This window comes from Varanus komodoensis, unplaced genomic scaffold (assembly GCF_004798865.1).
Source record: "Varanus komodoensis strain SLA01 unplaced genomic scaffold, ASM479886v1 scaffold92, whole genome shotgun sequence".
NCBI lineage: Eukaryota > Metazoa > Chordata > Lepidosauria > Squamata > Varanidae > Varanus > Varanus komodoensis.
The window spans coordinates 1,305,005-1,327,433 of record NW_025336624.1 but is presented as its reverse complement, the minus strand read 5'-3'; the positions used below and the strand labels follow the sequence as shown (position 1 = coordinate 1,327,433).

The 22,429-nt window shown below is 46.7% G+C and overlaps 1 protein-coding gene across 4 annotated transcripts in view; it reads right to left on the bottom strand.

The window, feature by feature from the left end:
• Window positions 1-3,646: 3,646 nt before the first annotated feature.
• Window positions 3,647-22,429, bottom strand: part of PCGF2 (polycomb group ring finger 2) — a 55,866-nt gene continuing 37,083 nt past the window's right edge. For 3 of the 4 annotated variants that reach the window (XM_044418715.1, XM_044418713.1, XM_044418716.1), the window contains exons 4-10: window positions 17,740-17,795; window positions 15,944-15,994; window positions 15,735-15,843; window positions 13,667-13,715; window positions 11,900-11,998; window positions 10,899-10,979; window positions 3,647-8,803 (exon numbers count right to left, since the gene is read on the bottom strand). In XM_044418715.1, coding sequence (XP_044274650.1) covers window positions 8,444-8,803; window positions 10,899-10,979; window positions 11,900-11,998; window positions 13,667-13,715; window positions 15,735-15,843; window positions 15,944-15,994; window positions 17,740-17,795 — 805 coding nt within the window. In that variant the 3' untranslated portion in view covers window positions 3,647-8,443. The remainder of the gene's footprint in view (window positions 8,804-10,898; window positions 10,980-11,899; window positions 11,999-13,666; window positions 13,716-15,734; window positions 15,844-15,943; window positions 15,995-17,739; window positions 17,796-22,429) is intronic. The other variant, XM_044418714.1, reaches the window with a different exon arrangement.

Here is a 22,429-nt window from a genome sequence, read left to right as displayed (position 1 = left end):
GCAAACAATAGCTGAGTTCCTGCGCACGCACCTGGAGGGCACCAGGTAGTTGATCTGATGACACTTTCAAATGCTGAATAGAGGCATTCAGAAGTGTGATGCTGCCCCCTTGTGGTCACAGCTGGTAACAGCTACTGCATCCTTTTTCTTAATATTCCAAAAAGGCTTGATTTTGTTTTCTAAGCTGTCCTGTTTCTTTGCTGAGAATTCAGAGACTGATGCCCTCATCGAAATGCCATGTTTCCTATCTCTGTGGTCTTCTGGGAGCAGTTTTATGTTTAGCACAACATGCATCTCTACAGAAACGTGCCTTCACAGGGGCTTAAGTTGTCAGACCAGCAGTATTCTAGTGGCATGTTTATATAGAATAGAAGGCATGCATCTCCAGGAACATTGCCCAAGGCCAGGACTTCTTCTGAGGCAAAAGAGGTTATCATTGACACAATCAGAAGGTGCAGCAGCAGCCCCACTTCCTTCTCCTTTATCCCTTTCTGTTTCCCGCCTTCCCTCTGGTCAACTTCCTTCCCTCATACCCATCCGACCACTCTGTTGGTTTCCTCTTCCTTTTCTTTCTTCCCAAGCTGGCATTTGACAGCCTTGATTTCTAACTGACTCAATGTGCATGTGGTGGTTGTATTGGTACCACCAAAACGATATGGGGCAGGAAAGTCAAGAGCTACTGGGCAGGCTGTAATGCTCAGATCCATGGGTGGCCCTTGGCCCACTCTTTGCGAAACATTTACTCCTGCACATACAGAGCAATTCCAGTTCTGCATCAGGCACCATCAGTGATGGAGGCACCAGCTTCTGCATAATGCACAGTCATCTGGAAGCAGTTCTGTACATGGACGAAACGAGCCAAAGCTCTGCCATAATCTGGCCACAGAAACCCCGAAATGGACAGAAACAGCTTTAATCCTGATCCAATTAGGAAGCATACCTTGTCTGCCCTGCATCCCATCCCCCCCGCCCCTTTTGTCTCTGGACTTAATCCATTCAACCCTTTGTTTTCATTAGCACCCACCTCTTACAAACTGCTCTTGCAACCTATTTACGTGACTAATATATTATAAAAGCATCCTGTACGGAATCCTCCTTTGTAGTCCCTTTAGGGCTGTAATGTTCTTTTGATTGTACACCCCCCATGCACCTGTGTTCACCGTTTGTTGGTAGTGCTAGCATCACTAGAACAGGGTTGCTTCTCCTGATTTGACCAGGAATCCCACCACTACAATTACCTAAGGACAAGAGAACTTGTTCCTCCAAAAGGGCTTCCTTTTTCCACAATCTGAGACCACATGTGGTAATAGTGGGTTCCTTCCACAAGCCCGCCTTGTTACAGTTTTGTTCAGCATTAGCGGGGTGAGAGGGCCTGCTTCAAAATAACTCCCAGTGCACCACCTGGATGAATTGTGAGACCATGGCCACAGGGGGTTATTGTAACCCAGGAAGTCCATAAAAGCCCTAATTTTTCTGTGCCAGTCTGCCAGGCCAGGCTTCACCCACCAGCAAGCCAATCTGACTGGGACAGAACCCAGAGGAGAGTTTGTGCTCTTGTAGCTTTCTTAGCCTTTCTTCGTCGCTGAAGGAAACATCCTGCATGCCCCACGATCTGCTGCTTTTTGCTCTGCTTTAGAAGGTGCAAGGGAGGCCAGGTAACAAACGAACCACTGGGTGACACAGAGGTGCAGGAATGAGATCAAGAAGGCTAAAGCTTCTTGTTTGTAAGCCGGCTTGTTTGTAAGCCGCCCCGAGGCTTCGGCGAATGGGGCGGCATAAAAATGTTTTAATAAATAAATAAAATAAAGCTGAACATGTCCAGAGGTGAGCAAGGGATGCTAAAAGCAACAAAAAAGCCTTCTTCAGGTATGTTCATAGTAAAAGACAGAGAAAAGAAATGGTTCAACTTTTTAACGAGGAGGGCGAACTGGTAATGGATGACAAAGAAAATGCCCAAGTATTCTTTTTAATGGTTAGGTCTACTCAAAGGTGTTTTGTGGAGCCACATTGGTTTCTCCAGTTGGCTGCTCTTTGTTTTTGTTGGAATTGTTTGCCGCCGTGCTTTTAAAATTTCCTTTTTTGAAAACTCCCACCCATCTTGGACTCCTCTTTTCCCTCCAGTCACTTGCCACAGGAGCTTACTTATCATTGTCCTGAGCTTATTAAACTCAGCTTTTCCAAAATCCAGAGAATGTGTATGGCTGTACTTCATTTTTGCTTACCTTAAAATGAAGAATTTAAGTCTGTTATGGTCACTTTTCCCCAGAGTTCCCTCAACTTCCACTGTAATGTTCATTTGTCACCCCCAGGATACATGTGTTCACTGTTCTTGACACTAGTCAGTTCCACGCTTGCAAAACGTATGAGCCTAGGCGTGCATGCAAACAAAAGCTCATAGTGAAATCAGAAGAAGACTCCCAAAATGGAATAGAAGTTGAGCTGGAAAGACCTATAAGGCCTCTGAGTTGAACCCCCTGCTGTGCTACCACATGTGGTTGTACCTTTCCAGTTTAGCAAAGGTGAAAGATAACCTTTTGAAGCAGAGTAAACAATAAAAAAGGGAAATTTTGCAAATATGATGCAGATTGTGTCAAAAACAAGCACACCCCAAAGATCTTGTCACATATATGCAGGGCTGTGTTTATGGTGCAATTCCACATAAGTGGGGATGTGGGGAAGCAGAAAGTGGAACAGGATTATAAATTCAGCTTTCTGCTGCTTTAAAAAGTCCTGTTTCCTGGCTGCAAAGAGGACATGTAAGCAATGTCTGCTGAAATTTCAGACTCTAAAGAAGTGGCTGAATAAGTGTTTGGGAGGGGCTTTGATGTTTTTGCTCTTCACGGGATTAAACAAAGCCCTAGAATAATACAAAAGGATAAACTATGCTAATTTGCAAAATATATACAGTACTGGTAGCAATTCAGCTTTATTGAACTTGAGGACAGGAAGTGCTTGGGAAGCGCAAGGAGGGCCAAATAAGGATGTGGTGCTAAATGTTTCTTGACCTCAGAGGCTCCTTTTTAAAAAATACAAGTAGCATCTACTAGAATGGAAGATTATTATCAGGCTTGTGGCAGGAAAGGAGGGGAAAGTTTAGCCCATTCCTCCTTTGCAGAGGTCCTGTATAAAACTCCTCCCTAGAAACTCCCATTTGCACTGGGGGAAAAGCTCCTATTGATGCCAGTGGAAGTTGTCCTCCCATTTAAGGGGATTAACACCTTCCTCCTCACCTGTCCCAATCTTGATTATCATCACCACACTGGTGCTGCGCACACTAAGTGCAAGGACGCATTTATCATCCCTCCTTTGGCCCTTACTGAAAAAACATCAGCCTAGTGTGAAGTCTCTGGTAGGAAAAAAAAGTCAAATGGGAGGTGTCAGGATTATAAGGAAGGGGACAGAAAAGAACAGGGCGTCTGGCTGCGTGATGGCCATAGGCTCGGTTCCCGAGGGGACCCTTGGTGCTTCTCCCCCAAGCACACGACAACATGCAGCAGCTACTGTCCTGCTTTGTCTAATGTGTCAAGAAGGCCCTGCTTCTGTGTGTGTGCAGCACTTGGGGTCTCTTGCTGCACAGCTGGGAATGGGGTGGGGGCAGAACTTGCAACGCACAACAAGCCTGGCTGAACATTGCAGATGACAGAGCTGAAGGACAAAGTTGTAGCATTTATTACCATATACAAACTGTAGTATTGATACAAATGTTTTAACTAATAACAATATATGAATATCAGAATATATTACAGCACATTAAAACATCATACAGGTTTGCAAACATACAGAGAGGTTTGGCTTGTACCATATTTTAAAAAATGTACAAAAAGGTGAAGGCAGGAAGAGAAAAACATGAGGCTTTTTAATTGCCTTGGTCAGTTTACCCAGTATGTACAAGATAATGAACAGACAGGACAACTTTCAGATTTTCAGAGTCTAGCAACCCTTAAAGCGTGGCTTACTGCCATTAGCAAGGACAAAAAGTCAGTCACTGGAAAAAGAAGAAAAGCATTATCGGTCTGTGGGATGAGCGTGTGGCTTGAATCTCTCCACGGCTCCCTTGAGGCCTTCTAACTCTCCTTGTGTTTACACACCAGATGTGCTACGTATCAGCACCTGGAGGGCTCAGAACCAAGAAGGCTTGCTGCCTAGCCCAGCCTGACAGCCTAGTGACAAGAGATGTGGATAAACGGGTACCTCCTGCAGTAATTGGCTGGTTTAAAGTAGTACTGGAGGTTCCGTAAAGGGCCACTGTTGGTGATGAGGGCCCTGTGGGTCCCAAGCAATTCCTGCACTAGAGTCACACCCTCCAAGTGCTGTAACCCACCCAGGTGTACTTGTGCGCAAGCCTTGAGGATGACCCTCTTGCAGCCACACTGCTTCTAGCTATCCTGACTGGCAGAGGCGACGAGATTTTAGCCTCCAGATTCTAAAATCTTGGGGTACACCCTATGGGAGGGTGTCGCTTGTAGAGGGCAACAAGAATGGCAAGGGTGGGCTGAAATTAGGCGGCTCATCCCTGCTCGCCCTCTTCGTGCGCAGAGCTTACACGCGAGGAGGACCCTCGCAATGGGCTCCCCTTGGAGCTGCAACTGCCACAGCGTGTCAAACTGGGTGGCGGTTTGGTTGTTAGGAGGCTCCCCTCTTTGGAGGTATGGCACTGCTCAAATGCTGCAGAAAGTACAGAATGAGAAAATGACCCTCCTTTTTTAAAAAAAGAGTGCTATTTAAAAGATAGGGGAGAGGGAGAGAGCTGCTGTTAGCCTGTACTCTGAGGACAGGTCAAATTGCAAGGAGGAAGCCAGCAGGTTAGCAGAGTCCTCCGAACTTTCGGCTGGAGAGCGCCTCGCACGCCCAGTCCGGAGGAGTTGCGTGGCCAAGCTTTGTCGTTCACAGATCTCCTGTGCCAAGAAGCAAGATGGAAGAGGCGGTGGGGAAACATGGGAGGGTCGCAAATGGATGACGGCAGGGCCCAGTCCCCCCGAAAAGACTGTGAATGAAGCACAGTGACTGCACAATAAAAGCCTCACCCTGAAAGTTGTTGGGTGGTGAAACAAGCGTTGCCAGAGAAGCCTGGGATGCGTGCTTCAGGGATCTAGGATGGCCACATGCCTCCTGGTGTTCATTAGCCCCAGTAGCCAAACTAAGCAGAGACAGGTATCCCCCTTGTTACCAGATGTTGTGGACAACAGAGAGCCACTACCCAAAGCACCGTGTGCTGATTTCTTTTCCTAACAGCAGTGGGAGGCCAACCGACTCTGAAACCAAGGGGAAAAGCTCTGAAGCGATTTGTAACGAGGCGAGGGGAGAAAGGAGTAGTGCTGTTATGAGAAAATGCAGTCCAGAAGTCCCCTGCGTGACCCTGACGCGGGGCAGGGCGGGGGAGCAGAACCTTTGGTCTGGTCCAGCAAAGCAAGTCACATATTCTCGCCTCGGGGAAGCTGTGCGGGTGAAAGGAACGGGCAGCGGGAGGAGCCTCCGCAGCACTGATTCTGTCTCCTCCCTCCAAATGCAGCACCCGAAAGGCAGGAGCAAGGAAAATACGTGTCATTCTTGAAAAGTCATGTTGTGCAAGGTCCAAATACTTCTAGGATGCCTTCCTATTCTCATTAATTCAACCAGTGCAAGTCTGTGTCTGCTTCTCGCCAGGCTCCCATCTACCTTACTGTGCTAGCAGGTGACCTAGCTCAGGAATTTGGGCAGGTGAGATCAGGTCTTGCCAGGCTGGTAAACATGCATCCCCTCGTCCATCTCCACGCCCCCTTGCCCCTGTGCACACCCACCTGTGCTACAGATCTACCTACAAAAACTTATTTTCAAACATGGAATGCTTTTCAGGAATCAACTGCTCTCAAGATTTAAACAGAGAAAAAGACTGTTAAAAGTTCCTGGGGGATAAAAAATGTGCTTGCATCAAGTTAGCCCTTCCAACTATCAAAAAAAAAAAAAAAAAAAAGTCAGGGGAAGAATAATTTTGAATTGCTTTTTCTCTGTAAGGAAAAGATTAGAAGATTCAAGTTGATGGAAGAATAGAACTCTTCCTACTGGAAATTGTGCATTTCTACCTGTCAGTTTTGAAACATAAGAAAGCAAAAGAAATCTTCTCCACCCACTTCCACTACCCAAGTCAAACCACAACAGTGGTCTATCACCTTAACACATTAATAAATAAAATTTCCTTTCCAAAGGCACTGTATTTATTTATTTGAAACTCAATTTACAAGAAGGATAAGCAAGAAAAAGCTTTTAAAATAGTAAACAGGATCCTAAAAGGGCTACAAACAATGTGCATCCCAAGAACTGTGACGAGCTGACTCTGGCCATTCCCAAACACACCCACTTGTGTGGCTACAAATGACGGGTGGACACACACAGACCGTGGCTGCAGCAGACCCCCTGAACTCAAGGGGCACATTTCTCCAATATCCAGGATGATGGAAATCACTATGCCCAAGTTTTTGAACTCCTCACTCACATGTTACTATCACGCTCAGGAGCACACACTTGCCGCAGATGCACACTTCAAATTTAAACCACTTCCAACCGTCATAGCTCCCAGCCAAGGAACCGTAACAGCCTACTTTTTAAAAATAAGACCGAAAGGCCTACGTGGCCTAGCAGTCTCTGACAGTGGGAGAAACTCGTAGGGCTTTGTTTCCAGTCCCTGATCATCTTTGCTGCCCTCCTCTGAACGCTTCCAGTGGCCTGGGTCTGTCTTGAAGTGCAGTCCCAGAATGAGACACAGCACTCCAGATGCAGCCTAATGAGTGCTGAAGAAAGGGAGCCAGAACCTCGTGTGATCTGGAGCGCTGTACTTCTACTTCTATTAAACCAATCCAATCTAGTGTTCACCTTTTTGCAGACACATCATATTCAGCCTGTGATCATAACAATTCCAAGCTCCTCTTCGCTTGTCGTTGAGCCAAGTACCCCCCAACTTGTAACTGTGTGGTCTGCCAAAAGTGGCCTGGGAAGATCAAATGCAGGACATGAAGATGGCTGACTTTCTCTGGCTGTTTGTCCCCAGCATCTGGTACTTGGGAAGCATATTTCCTCTGAACATGGCGGGCTCCACTTCCAGCTATTCCTACCAAGCTCTGGGAATGGCAGGGTCAGTAAATGGCCAAGACAGCTAAGAATATGCTGAGCTTTAGAAGCTTTTCCCAACGCCCAGTTGTGTGGTGCACAGAGACCAAGGCGAAGAACACTCAGCACCACCACCACTGCCAGGAGAGAAATACGACAACTGAAATGGTTTAAATTTGACATGACGGTGTGCCGGACAGAGACATGGTACACAAGTGAGAAAAGGAAAGTAAAAATAATAACGTGAGGCTCAAAGACATGCTACCCCACCAAGTAAGTGCCGAGCACAAGACACCATGTCCACCATGCTAGTGTTCCTGGCGTTAGTTCATGCACCCGCCTGGGTTGGTGACATGACGCCAAGAGAAGCGGCCGTCTCCCGCCAAATACACCACTGCACTTTCATGGAGAAAGACGCAGGCGGGCAGGGAGATGGAACCACTCACTACTCCAAGGTCATCTGAGCTACTGGGGGAACAGGGGTGCAGCCCAAGCCTATGGCCTGACACCCAGTAGGAACAGACAGTCCGTCCGAGAACCAGAACAACAACACAACATAGCAGGACAGGCCTGCCCCTACTAGCACTGCTCAGACTGCACCCCAACGGCAGCCTGGGGGTATCTGCACAGCGCCTGGAGGCCCCTTTTCTCAGGCAGTGGCACATGGACCACGTCCAGGCCTCTGAGCCTGTGCCGCTTACCCTAATCCTCTTCTCTGTTGCTTATGGGGGGGGGGCTGCCCCCCTGCTCCCCGTTGTCATGTTTTGTCCTGGTAGAGTACATACCTGCAGTGGCTGTTGACTTTTCTGCCATGGAGAAGCTTGTGACCCCTTTCCACATACACAGATGCTTGGCTCTCCCTTACTACAGGAAGTTGAACCAAAGGCCAAGAGAGGTAGATGCCGGTACATGGACCTGAAGGGCAGTGTCAATGGCGTGGGGAAGTGTGCTGCTGTAAACGTGAGGCTACAGTCATATGACGAAAAGAGCACAAATAAGCCAGCCGCGTGCCTAGGAAACACGGCCTGACTTACTCGGGACTGTGCGTTTCTCCCTTTGGGCCTGTGCATTAAGTCTTGCTACAAATCGAGGACACAAGTAAAAAAATAATTATTAACAAGAAGGGGCTACAGCTTTTACACAGATGCCATCATGCAGTTACATGAGCACATTTTTACTTTTTAAAAATTAAGGGGGGGACACATTGGATTTTTTTTTTTTGTCTCCTTTTGCATTATTTTTTCTTAAATTAAATCAGGTCAATCAATAGAAAATAAGTATGTATAATTTCCCCACCACACCCACCATTGCCCTTATCTACACATAATATACTTAGTATTTATAAAACTGAAGCGATGCTCCTTTAAGTCAACGCCGACATGGCTGGGCCACCATTTGCCATTGTCTTGCGCCCTCTGTTGGCCAAGGGTTGCATCTGGTGGCAGTTCGAGGTGCCGTTGAGCACGGCACCAGAAGTCGAGTTGGTGGGAATGCTCACAGTGGTGGTGTTGGAGCTGGGGGAGCCATGGGACGGTGTGGCAGGGCTTGGCAAGGAGGAAGAGGTAGTGGCTGGCAGGGTGGCAGGGCTGTTTGCTTTGTCGCTGACCGATTCGCACTCCGAAGCCCCGCTGGTGTTGGTGCACTCCGAGTTGGGCGGCTGGGAGGAGAGCTTTAGCCTCTTGCAGGCTGGCTGGACTCGGTACTTCAAGGGGAGGGGGCCATTCTGCAGAAGGAGAGCAAAAACGAGCAGCAAGTTTTGAAAGTGTGCTAATTTTCCAGTGTATTGTTTCTCAGTGCATAAAGATGCAAACCTTTAAATGCTCGAGACAGACGAGTGTTCAGTCGAGACTACTTTATATGCTTTTCTTAACTTCTTTTCTCTACTCTCATTCCAAATTCTTCCTCTTGTTCAAACCCAAAGGGTCAAACCCAAGTCCATATCTAGTTCCATATGCACTGGCACTTTCATGTATTAAACCATTATAATAAAAGTGCTAACCTCCTTTCCGATCCACCCATCATGTTGGCTGTTGCTGTTACATGCCACCAGCTCATCTCCAGCTTATGGCAACCCAGTGAAGGAAAGTCCTCCTTGACAGCCTTGCCCAACTCTTGTAAATTCAAAGCAGTTTCTTCCTTTACCAATCCTAATCCTAACCCTAGTCCTGATGGTTCTTCGGGATTTTCCTATCCCCTTGGCAGGTACTTGTGCCAAAGCCCTGGTGGTTCTCTAGAATGGGGAGGTGGCTCAGATGGTTGGCAGGATAGGCTTTGAATGTCCCTTGGAGTGGATCCAAACAAGCTCCCTAATTTTCTAGGGGGGGTGCAGGGAATGGAATCAGTTGGTTGTTCAGCGTGGTGGATCAACGCTTGGAATGAGCGTTGGGAATGTCTGTTGGGAATGAAAGGGACAGCTATTCTTGGCCCGTGTTCTAGGATTAGGCAGATATGGACTCATCAGGTGCCAAGGGGTCCTAGGAACCAGAATGCTCGGACACTGAAATGCAAGAAACAGAGGAGTTTACCACAAGGCCACCTTCCTAGGATGTTCAGGTGGGCATTGAGAATACTCAGGATTTACAGGTGCAGGGAGGGGCCATGGGAGAAGAACTCCTGCAGCCAGCCAAGCCTGGCATGGCTCTCGACCCCATGGCATGGCACCAGGAGACAGGCTGACCAACTAGAGGGGCGAGGGACAGAGTAGAGGTTTGCTCATCCCCAAAAAGGACAGCCCAAAGGGAAGGGTCCCAAGGGTGCTCAAAAAGAGAATGCTGGGAAGTAGGTGCTAAATTGGGGACAATGAATCACTTTGTGCCTGATGCTCAGAGACTCATTCTTTGGAGGTGCGTTGGAGAAAACAGAGCTTTGGCCAAAGAACGGTCTGTGTTTTAGAAGTGCAAAGGAGGAAGCCCAGCTTGCAGCAAGATACCAGATGGAGCTGCTCTGTAGGTGGCAAAGAAATTGTACTTTTCTGCCACCACTGCAGCTGTGCAGAGTTGCCCAACGGAGCTTTTTCAGGTGGTGAAAGCCTATCGTGCTTTGGCCAACAAGAAGAACATTTGGACCGCCAGGCAGCCCACTGAGTCCAATTCGTGCAACGCTTTGCAGATAAAAGCGATCCTGTCCATGCTGACCTAGACGCCGCAGTTGATAGGGGCTTGGCAGGTGTAAGATTACTGAGATAATTTTATATTGATACTTAATCCCTCTCTAAAAATTTCAACATTTCTTGTCACCACTATTTCCTCCTAGAGTGGAGGAAATTCCTCCTATTTCCCCCTAAATCCCCCAGTTCAAGTTTCCTCAATGGAAAATAGACATCTGTTGTGTTAAACAATCAAGGTTTTGATTTGTGGTTGATTTTAAATTAAATGCTCCCCACCTGTAAACATCCCTTCAGGAATCACTGTATGAAATACTAGCATACTTTCCTCAGACTACTAAAAATGGCAACTTGGGGTATGTGCAAAGGTTTGCAGTTTGGTTGGTCTGCCTGCTGCATCAGACAAGGCCTCAGTGGGTACGGCTAAGGGACTCACAAGATGCATCGCACCTGCCCTCCCTCTCCAACAGGCTCAGTGGGCCTTCACCTTTTTCTCCTCTCGTGGTTTCATGCTTTTCTCTGTTGCATGCAGATATTTTTAATAAAACCTCGGGTTTCTTTAAAAAAAGTTTCTTGCCCTCAAGGAGGCAGGCCAAAATTTGGAAATCTATAAGTGTCCTCTGGTTAGCTTGGAGCCTGGCTGTCATTAGGGACCAATACGTGGGACATTTCCACAAGGCAGGCTTCTTCAAAGAGCCGTTTACTTTTCACTCACTCTTCTCCAAGGATAGATGTAAGTTATGTCCATGAGGGTGTAATACTCCTTCAGAGGTTCATCTTCATAGAGTACTTCCACCTAATAGATAACATTACACAGTGAAAGATGAAACTCTGAATTCACATGACAAAAGCACACAGATAAATGCAACATTTTGTATAGCACCAGACTGTGAGGCAAAGCCACTGAGGGCCTAGGTCTTGTTTTCAGTGCCAAGGCTCAAGCTTAGAATATTGCAAAAATAAAACACAGTTCATCCAACATGCGTAAAGTTCTATTCTCTCCTTGCGGGGAAACAACTGGCAAGGTACCACCTAGGGTGGTACAATCCCTACCGGAATCTGCCCCTCCAAGCATCCGCAGGCTTCCTCTTGTGCTTGCCCCGGTCTTCCAAGGTGAACCGAGCTGGGAGAAAGTCTGCAAACACTTGCAGAGCCTCAGCTGTGCAACTGGCAACCTTCTTCTGTGTCAGCTGCAGCAGCCAGCATGGAGGAGGACTCTGCCTGCAGAGCAGCCGCAGGCAGGCTGCCTTCCCGGCGAGCCCCCCATGAGTAGACCTTTCTTCGGTGCTCGGACAGCAGCTGTTCTGGTGCCAGAAAGGGGCACTGCTCATACAACACGTGGGGCTCAATTCCTGGGCTCTGGACCTTTGCAAAGTGGCCCAGAATCCAGGGAGCTGATCTCAGGGAATCTCACAGATTCTCACCCTGGAGGGATTCCTCATCATGGATATGTAACTGAGAAATTCACCTGCGAGAATATTCATCTGTGTAACTCAGAAACAAACTTGCACTGTTAAATCAACCTGTTGGTAAAGGGTAAATTGGCTTTCAGGTTGAACTCTGCTCTTTGGCATGCAGAAGTCACTGGATCTGCATATTTCGCTGTTCATGTATTATGGGTCAGCTACGGGACTGGAGCTTACTTGGAGGACAAAGAGCACAAGGCCAGGGGCAAACCTGGCTGGGGAAAGTTTGGTGTATGCAGCTGCAACTCACTTTGTATTTGCTTGGAACATCCATCTTGTTGCGAAGGAACTTGGCCAGATGCATGATAGTCATGGCAGCAGGACAACGGAGGAACCTCATGCTGTTCTTCTGGGGAAGAATGAGAGAGACGGCTTTAACGGGAGGGGACGGGGATGCTGGGGCAGGGCTGCAGCCGAAATATGAATGGAAAAAGTCATAAATCTGCCAAGGGCAGGGCGAGACGGGGGAGGGGCAGGTGCAGGGGTCACAGACAAAGGCCAGTCATGCAATCCCTGTACCACTTGGAGGGATGTCAAGAAAGGGTGGTGGGAGCATAATCTCAAGCTACAGAGAGGAAAAAAGAGACAGGCAAAGTGGTAGAAAAATAAAGGGAAAAAAGTGAAAGAGGGGACAGGATTAAGGGAAAGGGTGGGGGAAATGGAGAGCTGACCGTACAGTTCACTGGGGGAACGATGGGGGCATGGAGGGCTGCCATGGCTGAGCCAGCCGCCGGAGGGGCCAGTTCAGCTGCGGCGGCTTCCCCCGCCTGCCTGCATCCCCTGCTGTCCTTGCTCCAGGGGGCAGGACCGCAGGCCAAGCGCCACCCACAGGCTAGATGGGGAATCGCCATTGGTTGGAGGTTCCCCTTCCCTCCTTTGACAGGGAGCGGGGTGGCCAGTCTTACTCAACAGAAAAGCCACCTATGGTGAAGGTCAGATGCTGAGGGCCCACAAGACCTGAACAAATGTTTGTTTGGACCAAACAGGCATTGCTACAATCATCAGGCTAGCTGCTGCTGGTCAAGCTCTTGTGAGTCTCCCATCTTGGCTGGGAGTCATTGATAATCTCTGACAAGATCTCTCGACCAATCGATTTGCGTGTACCTCAGCTAATGCAACCCTACCCACACTCGCCTAGAAGCAAGCTCCGCCCAACATTATTTGGGCAGTTCGGACATTAAGACTTACTGCTGCTAGGGCACAGCTCTGCTTTCAACCCCAAATGACTAAAACCCTTTTGGAGTGGGGCTTTCCTTTTCAGCCCTGAATATTGGAAGGAACTGAGCAGCCGCGCACTGCCACCTTGTGAGCTCGGGTACAAGACACCACCTGGCAGCAGAAGCGGCCAGAAATCTCATTGCCCAGCTGCCGTGCCAGAAACTTTGCGGAGAACCTGATCCTCCCCGGAGTGCAGCTGTTGTCCAGTCCTCTGAGCTCCAGCAGGGCCCACAGGGCTCGATTTTGCATGCTGGCCTCCTCCTCGATCCTGTGGCTTGTCTGGTAAGGCACATCCCATCCTTTCCCTCCCCCATTCCACGCCAGAGACAAACAGGGACCAAATAGGCGCAATATAAGCTCAGAGCTGCATGTGGCTTGCAAGCCTCAGTTCGGCCACCCCGGTACATGGTCACAGTGAAGATGACAGTGATGCTTGGCATGAGCAAGAAGGGACCACAGCCAACGCCAAATGTTCAAAAAATAAGCCAAAGTAAATGGGAAGTAGGGAGATGGCCAGCTCAAGCCCCCACTCATACTTTTTGAAAGAACCACAATCATTTTCATGCAAGAAATATCCATACTGCTCAACAGCCAAACCTTTCCGGGAAGTTTATAAAAATGACATAGATCTGTAATTCAAGCTCCACATCTCTTTTTTTATAAATTAAACATTACTGTCTTTTGTATCCTCCCCCACCCCTCTGTGTAGGGTACACATGCTTTCCCCATATTTCCAAAGTATTTGAGAAAATAGGTTCAAAATCTATTCAAGAATAGAATACACAGTGGCTTAACTCACCTTGTCTTTCTCCAGGTTTCCATTCTCAACTGTTCCTTTGTTTTCTTCTCTAAGAGGAAAAAATAAGAGGAGAAATCAGTACAATGTGTGTACACAGTATAAGAAATTCAATCTCTTCTGCATATTGAAAAAGGTATCTAATGGTTGACCCCACCTGGAGAAACATGAGAACCCAGACCTGTGTGGGTTCTGTGTGGGTTTAGAAATACAGTTATTTTCGTATGATTTTTACTCATGCAGACCACAGTTAAACTCAAAAGTGACTTAGTAAAGGAACAGCTACATGATTGTTGCCTGAAGGAGAGATACTTGTCCGATATTTTACTTGTAGAGGCTCTGGAGGGGAAGATGAAAAATGAATAGTAATTCATACAATTTTTTCTAAAGCACCTCAAATCACTCCAAAAGGACAAAGAATGGGGCAGTTGCTTCAGGCAGAAAGTATCAAGAAAGTGAATCAAACTCTTCCTTATTTAAAAATGTATTGTCATAGTTTTACACTGAGAGTAAGACGCTTGAGGGATTTTCTGACTCAGGTACCAAAATAACTTGGCCAGACTTGATTACTGTGCATTTTGTCTGGGACTGTGGCAGTTTTCACTGTTCCACCTGAGCCTGCAAAATGGCATGGCCTCTGGCTCATACTAGAACAATTTTTTAATCCAAAAGCATCGTGTGAAAATAGGGACAGCTTTGGAAATTAGGAAACAAAGAAGCATATACTCTTAGTAACCCACTCCAGCTGCTGCCTCTGAATATTATTCACAGCCAACTGGCCAGCAATCTGCTTTCAAAATTTACACAGATGCACAACTAACCAATTGCTAGGCCTCAGATTGAAGGAAAAGCAGGGCACTTTTCCGAACAAGAGGTTCTGAAGGGGAAGTAAGTCCTGGTGGTTCCCAGATGGGTAGAGTTAAGAGAGCTAAGAGACAAACTTGTTTAACATGCCTCAAGAAGAGGGTCAGGGAGGCACTGAAAAGGGATGGAGCTTAATTTTTAGGTAAGTGTACAGATCATCCAATGGCAGTTTGATTTCTCCCTCTCTGTGCAATGAGTGCCCCAGGTGCAGCCACATTAGGGACAAAAATGTACACACTTTCAAATTCAGAAAAATCCTTCTCAAAAAAAAGGTCAGTGTTTTAGAGACTGACGGGTATGCATGCTCTCATACAGCTAGCAAACGTTGGTAGCAGGACAGCAAACAGGTGCTGCCACTGAGCGACCAGAGAATGGGTGGAATTCCCCTTCATCTCATGTGGGAAGAACTTGATGTCTGTCCCTCCTATTGGGACTCATATTTGGATTTGATCCCAAGGCTGTGTTCTACACTGGCACACACAGTGGGACCCACTTCTGGTTTGGGGCTATCAATTCCTGATTGTGCAAGCAGGTGGGAGAACCTTCTTCCCTATCTGCATATGGAGGGCCTTAGCTGGGGGAGGGGGGTGCCCACAGGGGAGAACTTTGGGGCTGCTGTACAGGGCTTTACTCAGCAGAATGAGCCAGGTGATCCCCACATAATCATCCAAAGAGCACAGTCCCCCCAGGATCACTAAATCCTGAGCCTAAAGTTACTCAGGAGCACAATATCATGCACGATTAGATGGAAAAAAATCGAATGGGTCAGGGGGTTGTTGGACTTTTTCTGTCTAAGCATGCATAGGAACGCACTTTAGCTCAGGTTGCTGTGTGGGGGTGGGGAGCAGAGATGGAAACAAACATTTCCCATAATTGGTTTTGACCACAATTGATTTCTTTTCCTTTATATGATGTATCAAAACAAACAAAAAGGAGCACAAGTCCTTTTCACCTTTACATAAAATTTCAGAGGCCTCCACTAGTTTACTATGAAACTGTACATGCCTATCACATGGTCATAAGAATTCACAAAATGACATACAACCAAAAATGATTTTATATGATATAATTAAGAAGATATAAAATCACTTTTAAAATAGACAAGACCAATCCAAAGCAACAGTGGGAAATTATGATGATCAAAAGGTGGAGCTGTTAAAGGAAACTGTCAAACCACATGAGCATTGCTGTTACATCTCATGATTACCTGATCCCTTCATAAAACTCTATGGATAAGCTGACAATTTCGTCATCCGTCAGGTTCCCTTTCTCTTGTTCTGAAACTTCGCCCCGGTCTTCATTGGATCCATTAGGAACTAGACAAGCAAAAGAGAGAGAACTTTAAAACACCGCTTCTTTTCAAAAGATTTATTCCTGTGCAGAAGTGTCAAAAAACTTGTCAGACAAACACCATACCATCTGCCAGAGGGTATGCTGCATAGAAATCACGCCGTCTCTTCATCTCATCTGCAAGGGAAAACAAATAATTGATCAGCAGTTTTATCTTAACTTATTCTTCAGGTGCAGTTATACAACAGAGCAATTAATTTATATTTATCAAGATGTTATCGTATATAAGCACATAATTATTCATACATTTTAAAATTACTGCTTGGAGGTGGCAAGCAGAGGCAAACCCCAGATCTTTATCAGAGTGTCCAGAGAGATCGCGGTCAGGAGAAGCTTTCCATCCGGTGCTAAGATCCTGACCACGTACAGCTTCATAGGTTGAAACTGGCACCTTGAATCGGGCCTGGAAGCATATAGACAGCCAGTGCAATCAGGCCAGACTTGGTGTCACATGCTCTGTCCATCTAGTCCCTGTTATTAATCCGGCTGCTGCATTTTGTACAAGCTGCAGCTTCTGAACAGTCTTCAAAGGCAGCTCCATGTAGAATGCATTGCAGTGATCTAATGCAGAGATTAGCGGAGCAAAGATTACTGATTGTAAGCTATCTATAGATGAGCCACCAGCTGAAACTGGTAGAAAGCACTCCGAGCCATGGAAGCCACCTGGGCATCAAGTGATAAAGATGACTCCAGAGCAACCTAAGCCATGAACCAGCTCCTTCGAGGGGAGTGCAACCTCACCTAGAGCAGGTTACATCCCCTCCATCAGGTCAGAAGAACCACCCACTAACAGCATCTCCATCTTGTCTGGACTGAACGTCATCCGGTCCATTTCCACACCAGACAATGGCTTAGCACATCCACAGGCTCATCTGCTGAAGATGAAAAGGAGAAACACCCCGACCCCTGAGGCCCCCATATTGGAGAGTCCAAGGGGCAGAACAATATTACCCGAGCACCATCTTTTGGAGCCTGCAATCCAAGTAGGAGCAGAACAACGGCACTGCAGTGCCTCTCACTCCCAACTCAGACAGTTTCTCTGCAGCTGATGGTATCAAAAGCCACCAAGAGGTCCACGAGTACCAACAGGGTTGCACTCCCGCTATCTCGTTCCTGGCATAGGTCACCATACAGGGCAACCAAAGCTGTTTCCATGCCAAAACCAGGCCTGAACTAAATGGACCCAGATAATTGGGCTTATTCAAAAATGCCTGGAGCTGGCTGGCTACCACCAGCTCAAGAACCTTGGAAAGGAATATTTATCACCACTCTAAAATTACTGAATTCTTCTGGGTCTGGGGAAGGCTTCTTCAGGAATGGCCTCCCCATTGCCATGTTTCAGGTGGTATGGAACTACTCCTCGTAAAGAGGCGTTATTCATCTCCCTGGCCCAGCCAGCAGTTCTCTCCCTACTAGCTTTTATTTATCAAGAGGGGCAACAATTCAGTATGGACATGTTTGCACAAACCTGTTCAAGCACTTTGTTCACATCCTCAAGCTGTACCAGCTGAAACTTCTCAAAATAAATAAATTTAAAAAAATGGCCAGGCTGTGCTCTGGATCTCTCACCTGCTTCCACTGCAATAAGACAGGAGTCTAAGTCCTGCTGGATGCAAGAGATCTTGTCCTGGAAGTGCCCAGCAAAAATATTTCAGTGGGCCTCAAATGGTTCTAAGATGTCCTTGGGGCCAGCATGTAGGAGGCCCTGGACAATCCTAGAGTGCTCTGCTGGGTGGCAAGAGAAGACTAAATGGAATGCAAGTCAACCAAAGCATGTTTAATCCCATTATTGATCCCATAACCTAAAAAGAAATTCCCCAAACTCCACCTAGCAGTGGTTGCTGCTGGCCACACTTTCCTACCTTTAAAGAGCCCTGGGACCAGCTTGTAGACAATATCTTGTAGGGTTTTATCAGATCTGAAATGGGAAAAGATACTCTATTAGCAAAGAGCAATCAGTGGTAAACATTACAAAGTCTACATTTGTATTCCCTCCAAAAGGAAAACAGAGAGATTCAGGAATTGTCTCATTTTTGACAGCAGAAAAATGAAACAAGCCTTCCTCACTCCATGCTGCCACCACAAATGGCACAGCCTTCTTAAAATGAATTGCCAACACCTAGGAGAATTGCTTCCATCAGCTTACTAGGTGGTACCCAAGGCTGTGGCAGGAAGAAAGGTTTGTATCTCATGTCATCATGCTGACCACCTCAGTAGCTTCATTTGAAACTTGATGGCCCACAGGAGAGGCAAGGCACCCATTTCTCTTGTGCCTCCGGACAGGAGAAGGGCTGTGTTGCTTCAGATCCAAGGGCCGGCTGGCCAGCATCTTGTTTCCCGCAGGCGTCTTTGGGAAGGCCATAAGCAAGCTGCCTCATGGGTGACGTCCCTCTCTGCTGCTGTTCCCCAAGGACTGGTACTCAAAGGCCAAACAGTGCCTGGATGCAGTATTCATCCATGTGCCTGGGAGGACATAGCTGGTGTCACACAGAACCGTACGCAGCAGGAAGTTGCCTCGCTTTAGGGAACAGATTTGAGCCCTAAGATATCGTTCAACACAGGCACATGCCAGTAAGGTATCGTTTTAATCATTAGGAGAAAAACTATTAAGAAAGCCATTTTAAGCCAAAGTTATATATGCTCCAAAGTTCTGTCATTGCATTGTGCAGCTGAACATGCTGAAATCTTATCTCGTTTTGAAAAAGCAAATTTCTGCCTGTTAAAGATGACGTGGGCCATGTGACTCAGTCCAGGTGGCATCTCAGAAATCAGAGGGGGAATTGATCTGGATTTTGGGCTGTCGGAGGCTATGCCCCAGCAGCATTTCTCTGCGCTTGGTGCAAACATTTAATATTATATACCTCCCAATCCCCTGTTTATGTTTCAGACTTGATAAAAAAAGCTCATTTTTTTTGAACAAATAGAGAATTAAACACAGCCTTTCTTTAGGACCCTTGTTTTCTGGTTGTGCAATTTGCATGTATTGCCAACCATGGCACAAGGGACAATGCAAGACATTTTGTTGCCTCAGGCGGAGCAGCCAATTATTCTGTTTTCCTGGTCATGCTGCTGGCAACCCAGAACAGAACATTTTGTAAGGGTCTCTCCCCATTTCTGGGAGTAAAAAGTCAATTAACAGGACAACAATAAAAATCAGACAGCTAAAACTTGCTTCCCTGGCATAAACCCCTGACAAACTGCCTGAAGAAGCACGTCACTTTGCCTGAGGTAGAACAGCTCTGCTTATAGGAGGTTCCAGCTCTCCCACAAGGAAAAGCCAGGCTTTTGTCGAGCCAGTACTGCGAATGCAGCCTTAGCTGGATGGACAGGCAGACTAAAACAATAGAAAAAGTTACCAAAGACCAGGAAGCAGCCTTACATTGAACTTTTACAAATACATTTATACTCCACCTTCCTTTAAAAATGCCAAAGGTAGCAAGATATACCAGTTTGTGTTAAGGAAGAGCAACTCATAAATACTTCTAATACAAAATTAAAATCAAGCAAAGCTGTAGACCTATTTTCAGCACCTGACTACTGTTAATCACATACTAACAGCATGTGATAGTACAGTGTGTGGATTTCCTTTCTTTACTTATTGTTAATACCTTGCCAATATAACACATTGTCTTACATTAGTCACTGAAACCTCCCATTTTAATCCTGATGAGGATGCCCTGTTGTGTGCAGAGCACCTTTCTTGCATGATAGGTGAACCTCAGTCAATTTGCACCCTTCTTTCAGAGATGATCTACAGTCCTGCCAGGCAAGGCAGCACCACTTTTTGCTGGTTTTTCATCCATTAAGAGGGGTGGCCTGACATGCAACCGAGGCACCTTGCTCTTCCTTTCAGTATGACCCACCCCACCAGCATGCCTTAGAGAGCCCCCACCTGCTACCCAGGAGCCTTGGAAGGGCAGGCTCAGGCAAGGGGAAGCTGAGCTTCCTGGAAAGAGAGGGCTGTTGAGAGCGGCTCCAGGGCACATGCCATCCACATCCCGGCCCTCCCAGATTCCCAACCCTTACAGCATTTGCCGCCAGTCTGTTTTAATGCAGAGGCTTTAGTCTGAGGCTGCAACCTACACATTCTTATCCAGGAGCTCATCACTCAGCAAGGCTTACTTCTGAGTAGCACTGCCAGTCTCCCTGCTTTCAAACTGAAGTTCGGCAGCTGCTGCCTGGCCAGTGGTCACATCCCCACCCAGCCAACAGTTGCAGCCACCCGTCTTGCAAGCAAAGGGAGCGCTACAGAGCAGAGGTCCAGAGTCAGTCTTTTTGCACCTGGGGGCAGCGAGCGCAGATCTGTGCTGTATTTTCTCTTTCCATCCAGAGGAGAATGCTGGCTTGTGTGCTTCCTTTTGAGCTAGTCAAACTCAACTGGAAGGGTGCAGGATTCCTCTCTACCTAAAAGTGTTTCTTAAGTAAAGGGTGGGGGAAGACTTCAAGAAAGGAGAGATGCTCTCTTTTTAAGACATATTGCCCTAAAAATTACAACAATTACAAAAAATTACAAAAATTACAAAAAATTAAAAAGTGTGGGCTCACTTGATGCTGACAAACCAGGCCATTTTAGTTCATGCATCCAGTCCCCAACTTTGCAAATGCTCTCTCTCTCCCCCACCCCCACCCATCTGTGAAGGCACAGACAGACCCAAGAGCTGCTGGAGCCCTCTACCCCTCCAGCCTTGCCCCCAGGCAGGAGAAAAGCAGCCAGTGTCCTTCCCACCACATTCACATTGGAGGGACTGTCACAAAAATATGAGCATCTCTCTATACATACATACATACATACATACATACTATATATGTACGCATTTAGTTGAACATGCACAACTGCAGAGGTGTGGAGTTTCACAGGTTCAAAAACAGGAAGCCTCTCTTGGACAACAGGTACCATCCCTAGACTCCGACCCAGGGAGGTTTCAAGTAGGTTTATTTTAATGTGCTTTCCCCTGATACCTTTCTGAAGATGAGCTGTCAAGCGAAGTGATCTTTGCTCATGAAAGAAGGTAGGCACTTTTCCCCCTTTTTCTGATTTTCTGGGGTTTTTAGTGTCCTACTGACCTATTTTTTTCACCTGCTTTTTGCTGATACTTCAGACAGCTGTCAGAAGTGGCATTTTTAAAAAAGGGAAAAGGATAGTTTGGACATGGATGCATACCTACTTCCTATGCATACTTCCCTGTCCAAATTGCCCTCTTTTGCCCCTGCCTAAAACCCTGCTTTCAATATTAATAAATGCCCTACTTCTGGCAGCTATGAAAGGCAAGTGTCAGCAAAAAGGGATGGTCTACGTTTTTCCACCATCCTAAGCACTGGAGTCTCAGGACTGAATGAAACAGTTGGGAGCACTGGGACCTATGGCAGTGGGACACTCAAAACTCAGGAGGTCTCAGTTCTGCCACTTCCTCGTCATCTATCAGCATTTTGCCATCTTCACTGAGCAGCTGCCCTGCTGTTACTCTTGTCTTCCTTTTACTTTTAACATATCTTAAGAAGTCTCCCTCACCAACTTCAGTTTATTCTGAGTTTCAGCCTTCCTGACAGCATCTCTGCAATTCTGGGCTATCTGCCTTCACACCTTCATGACCTGTCCCCCTTTCCACTTCCCATAAGTGTCCTTTTTATTTCAGATCATTGCTCATCTTTTTATATAGTTGCATTGGCTTCTTCTCTTGTCTTCCATTCCATTGAGATTATTTCTTATCGCACCTTTAGTATCTCTTTTGTTTAGGAGCCCCCCGTCCTTTTACCTGCTAGGTTTTCCTGCCATTGAGTCCTGTTTGTCATTGTTCTAGTTTGTTAACAAAAGCTGGTCCAATCAGGCTAGTCCTGATTTGTAGTCATGGCAGAAAGAAGATGGGAAGGAGATTAATCTAAAGCTCAAAATGCATTTATCCCTATTTATAATGCTTTGTTTGCTTCCCGTGTTTCCTCTTCTAGAAATCAAAACACACTTGTCCAGGATAATTCACTGTGAGAGCACTGAAGTGCCTTAATAGCAATGGAGTGGAATGGGAACAAGGTGTGTGCTTGCCCCAGGAAAACAGGAGTCCTGGACATGATCCCTACCACAAGACCATGAGGGCAGGCTGCACAGAATTATACTAATTCTGAACATGTACACCACAAAAGAGACAAGGAGATGTTGACAAACAGAGATGGGATAATGTTGCCAGATACCTTTCCTTTGGTCAGTCTGACCTGCTCCTAAGGCTGAAGACAGAATCTCTTGAGTCTCGGTGGTAAATAAAAATGAGTCCATTTTAAAAAGAAGCCTTTATGAATCTCCACCTGTGGAAGGCTGAGGACTTTGGTGGCCAAACTAGGTTCAGCTTGGGCAAAGTAAGCAGCAGACAGGCCAAATAAGTACTGTTTTAGGCTGCTCTCTCTGAGCTTGTCTGAGGTTGGTGGGATTTCATTTATTACCATTCTATACCAACCAATAAGGGACTGCAGGTGATGCAGTGGTTTAAACTGCTGTGCTGCTGTGCTGGTTGATTGAAAGGTCGCCGGTTCGATTCTGCACAATGGGGTGAGTTCCTGTTGCTC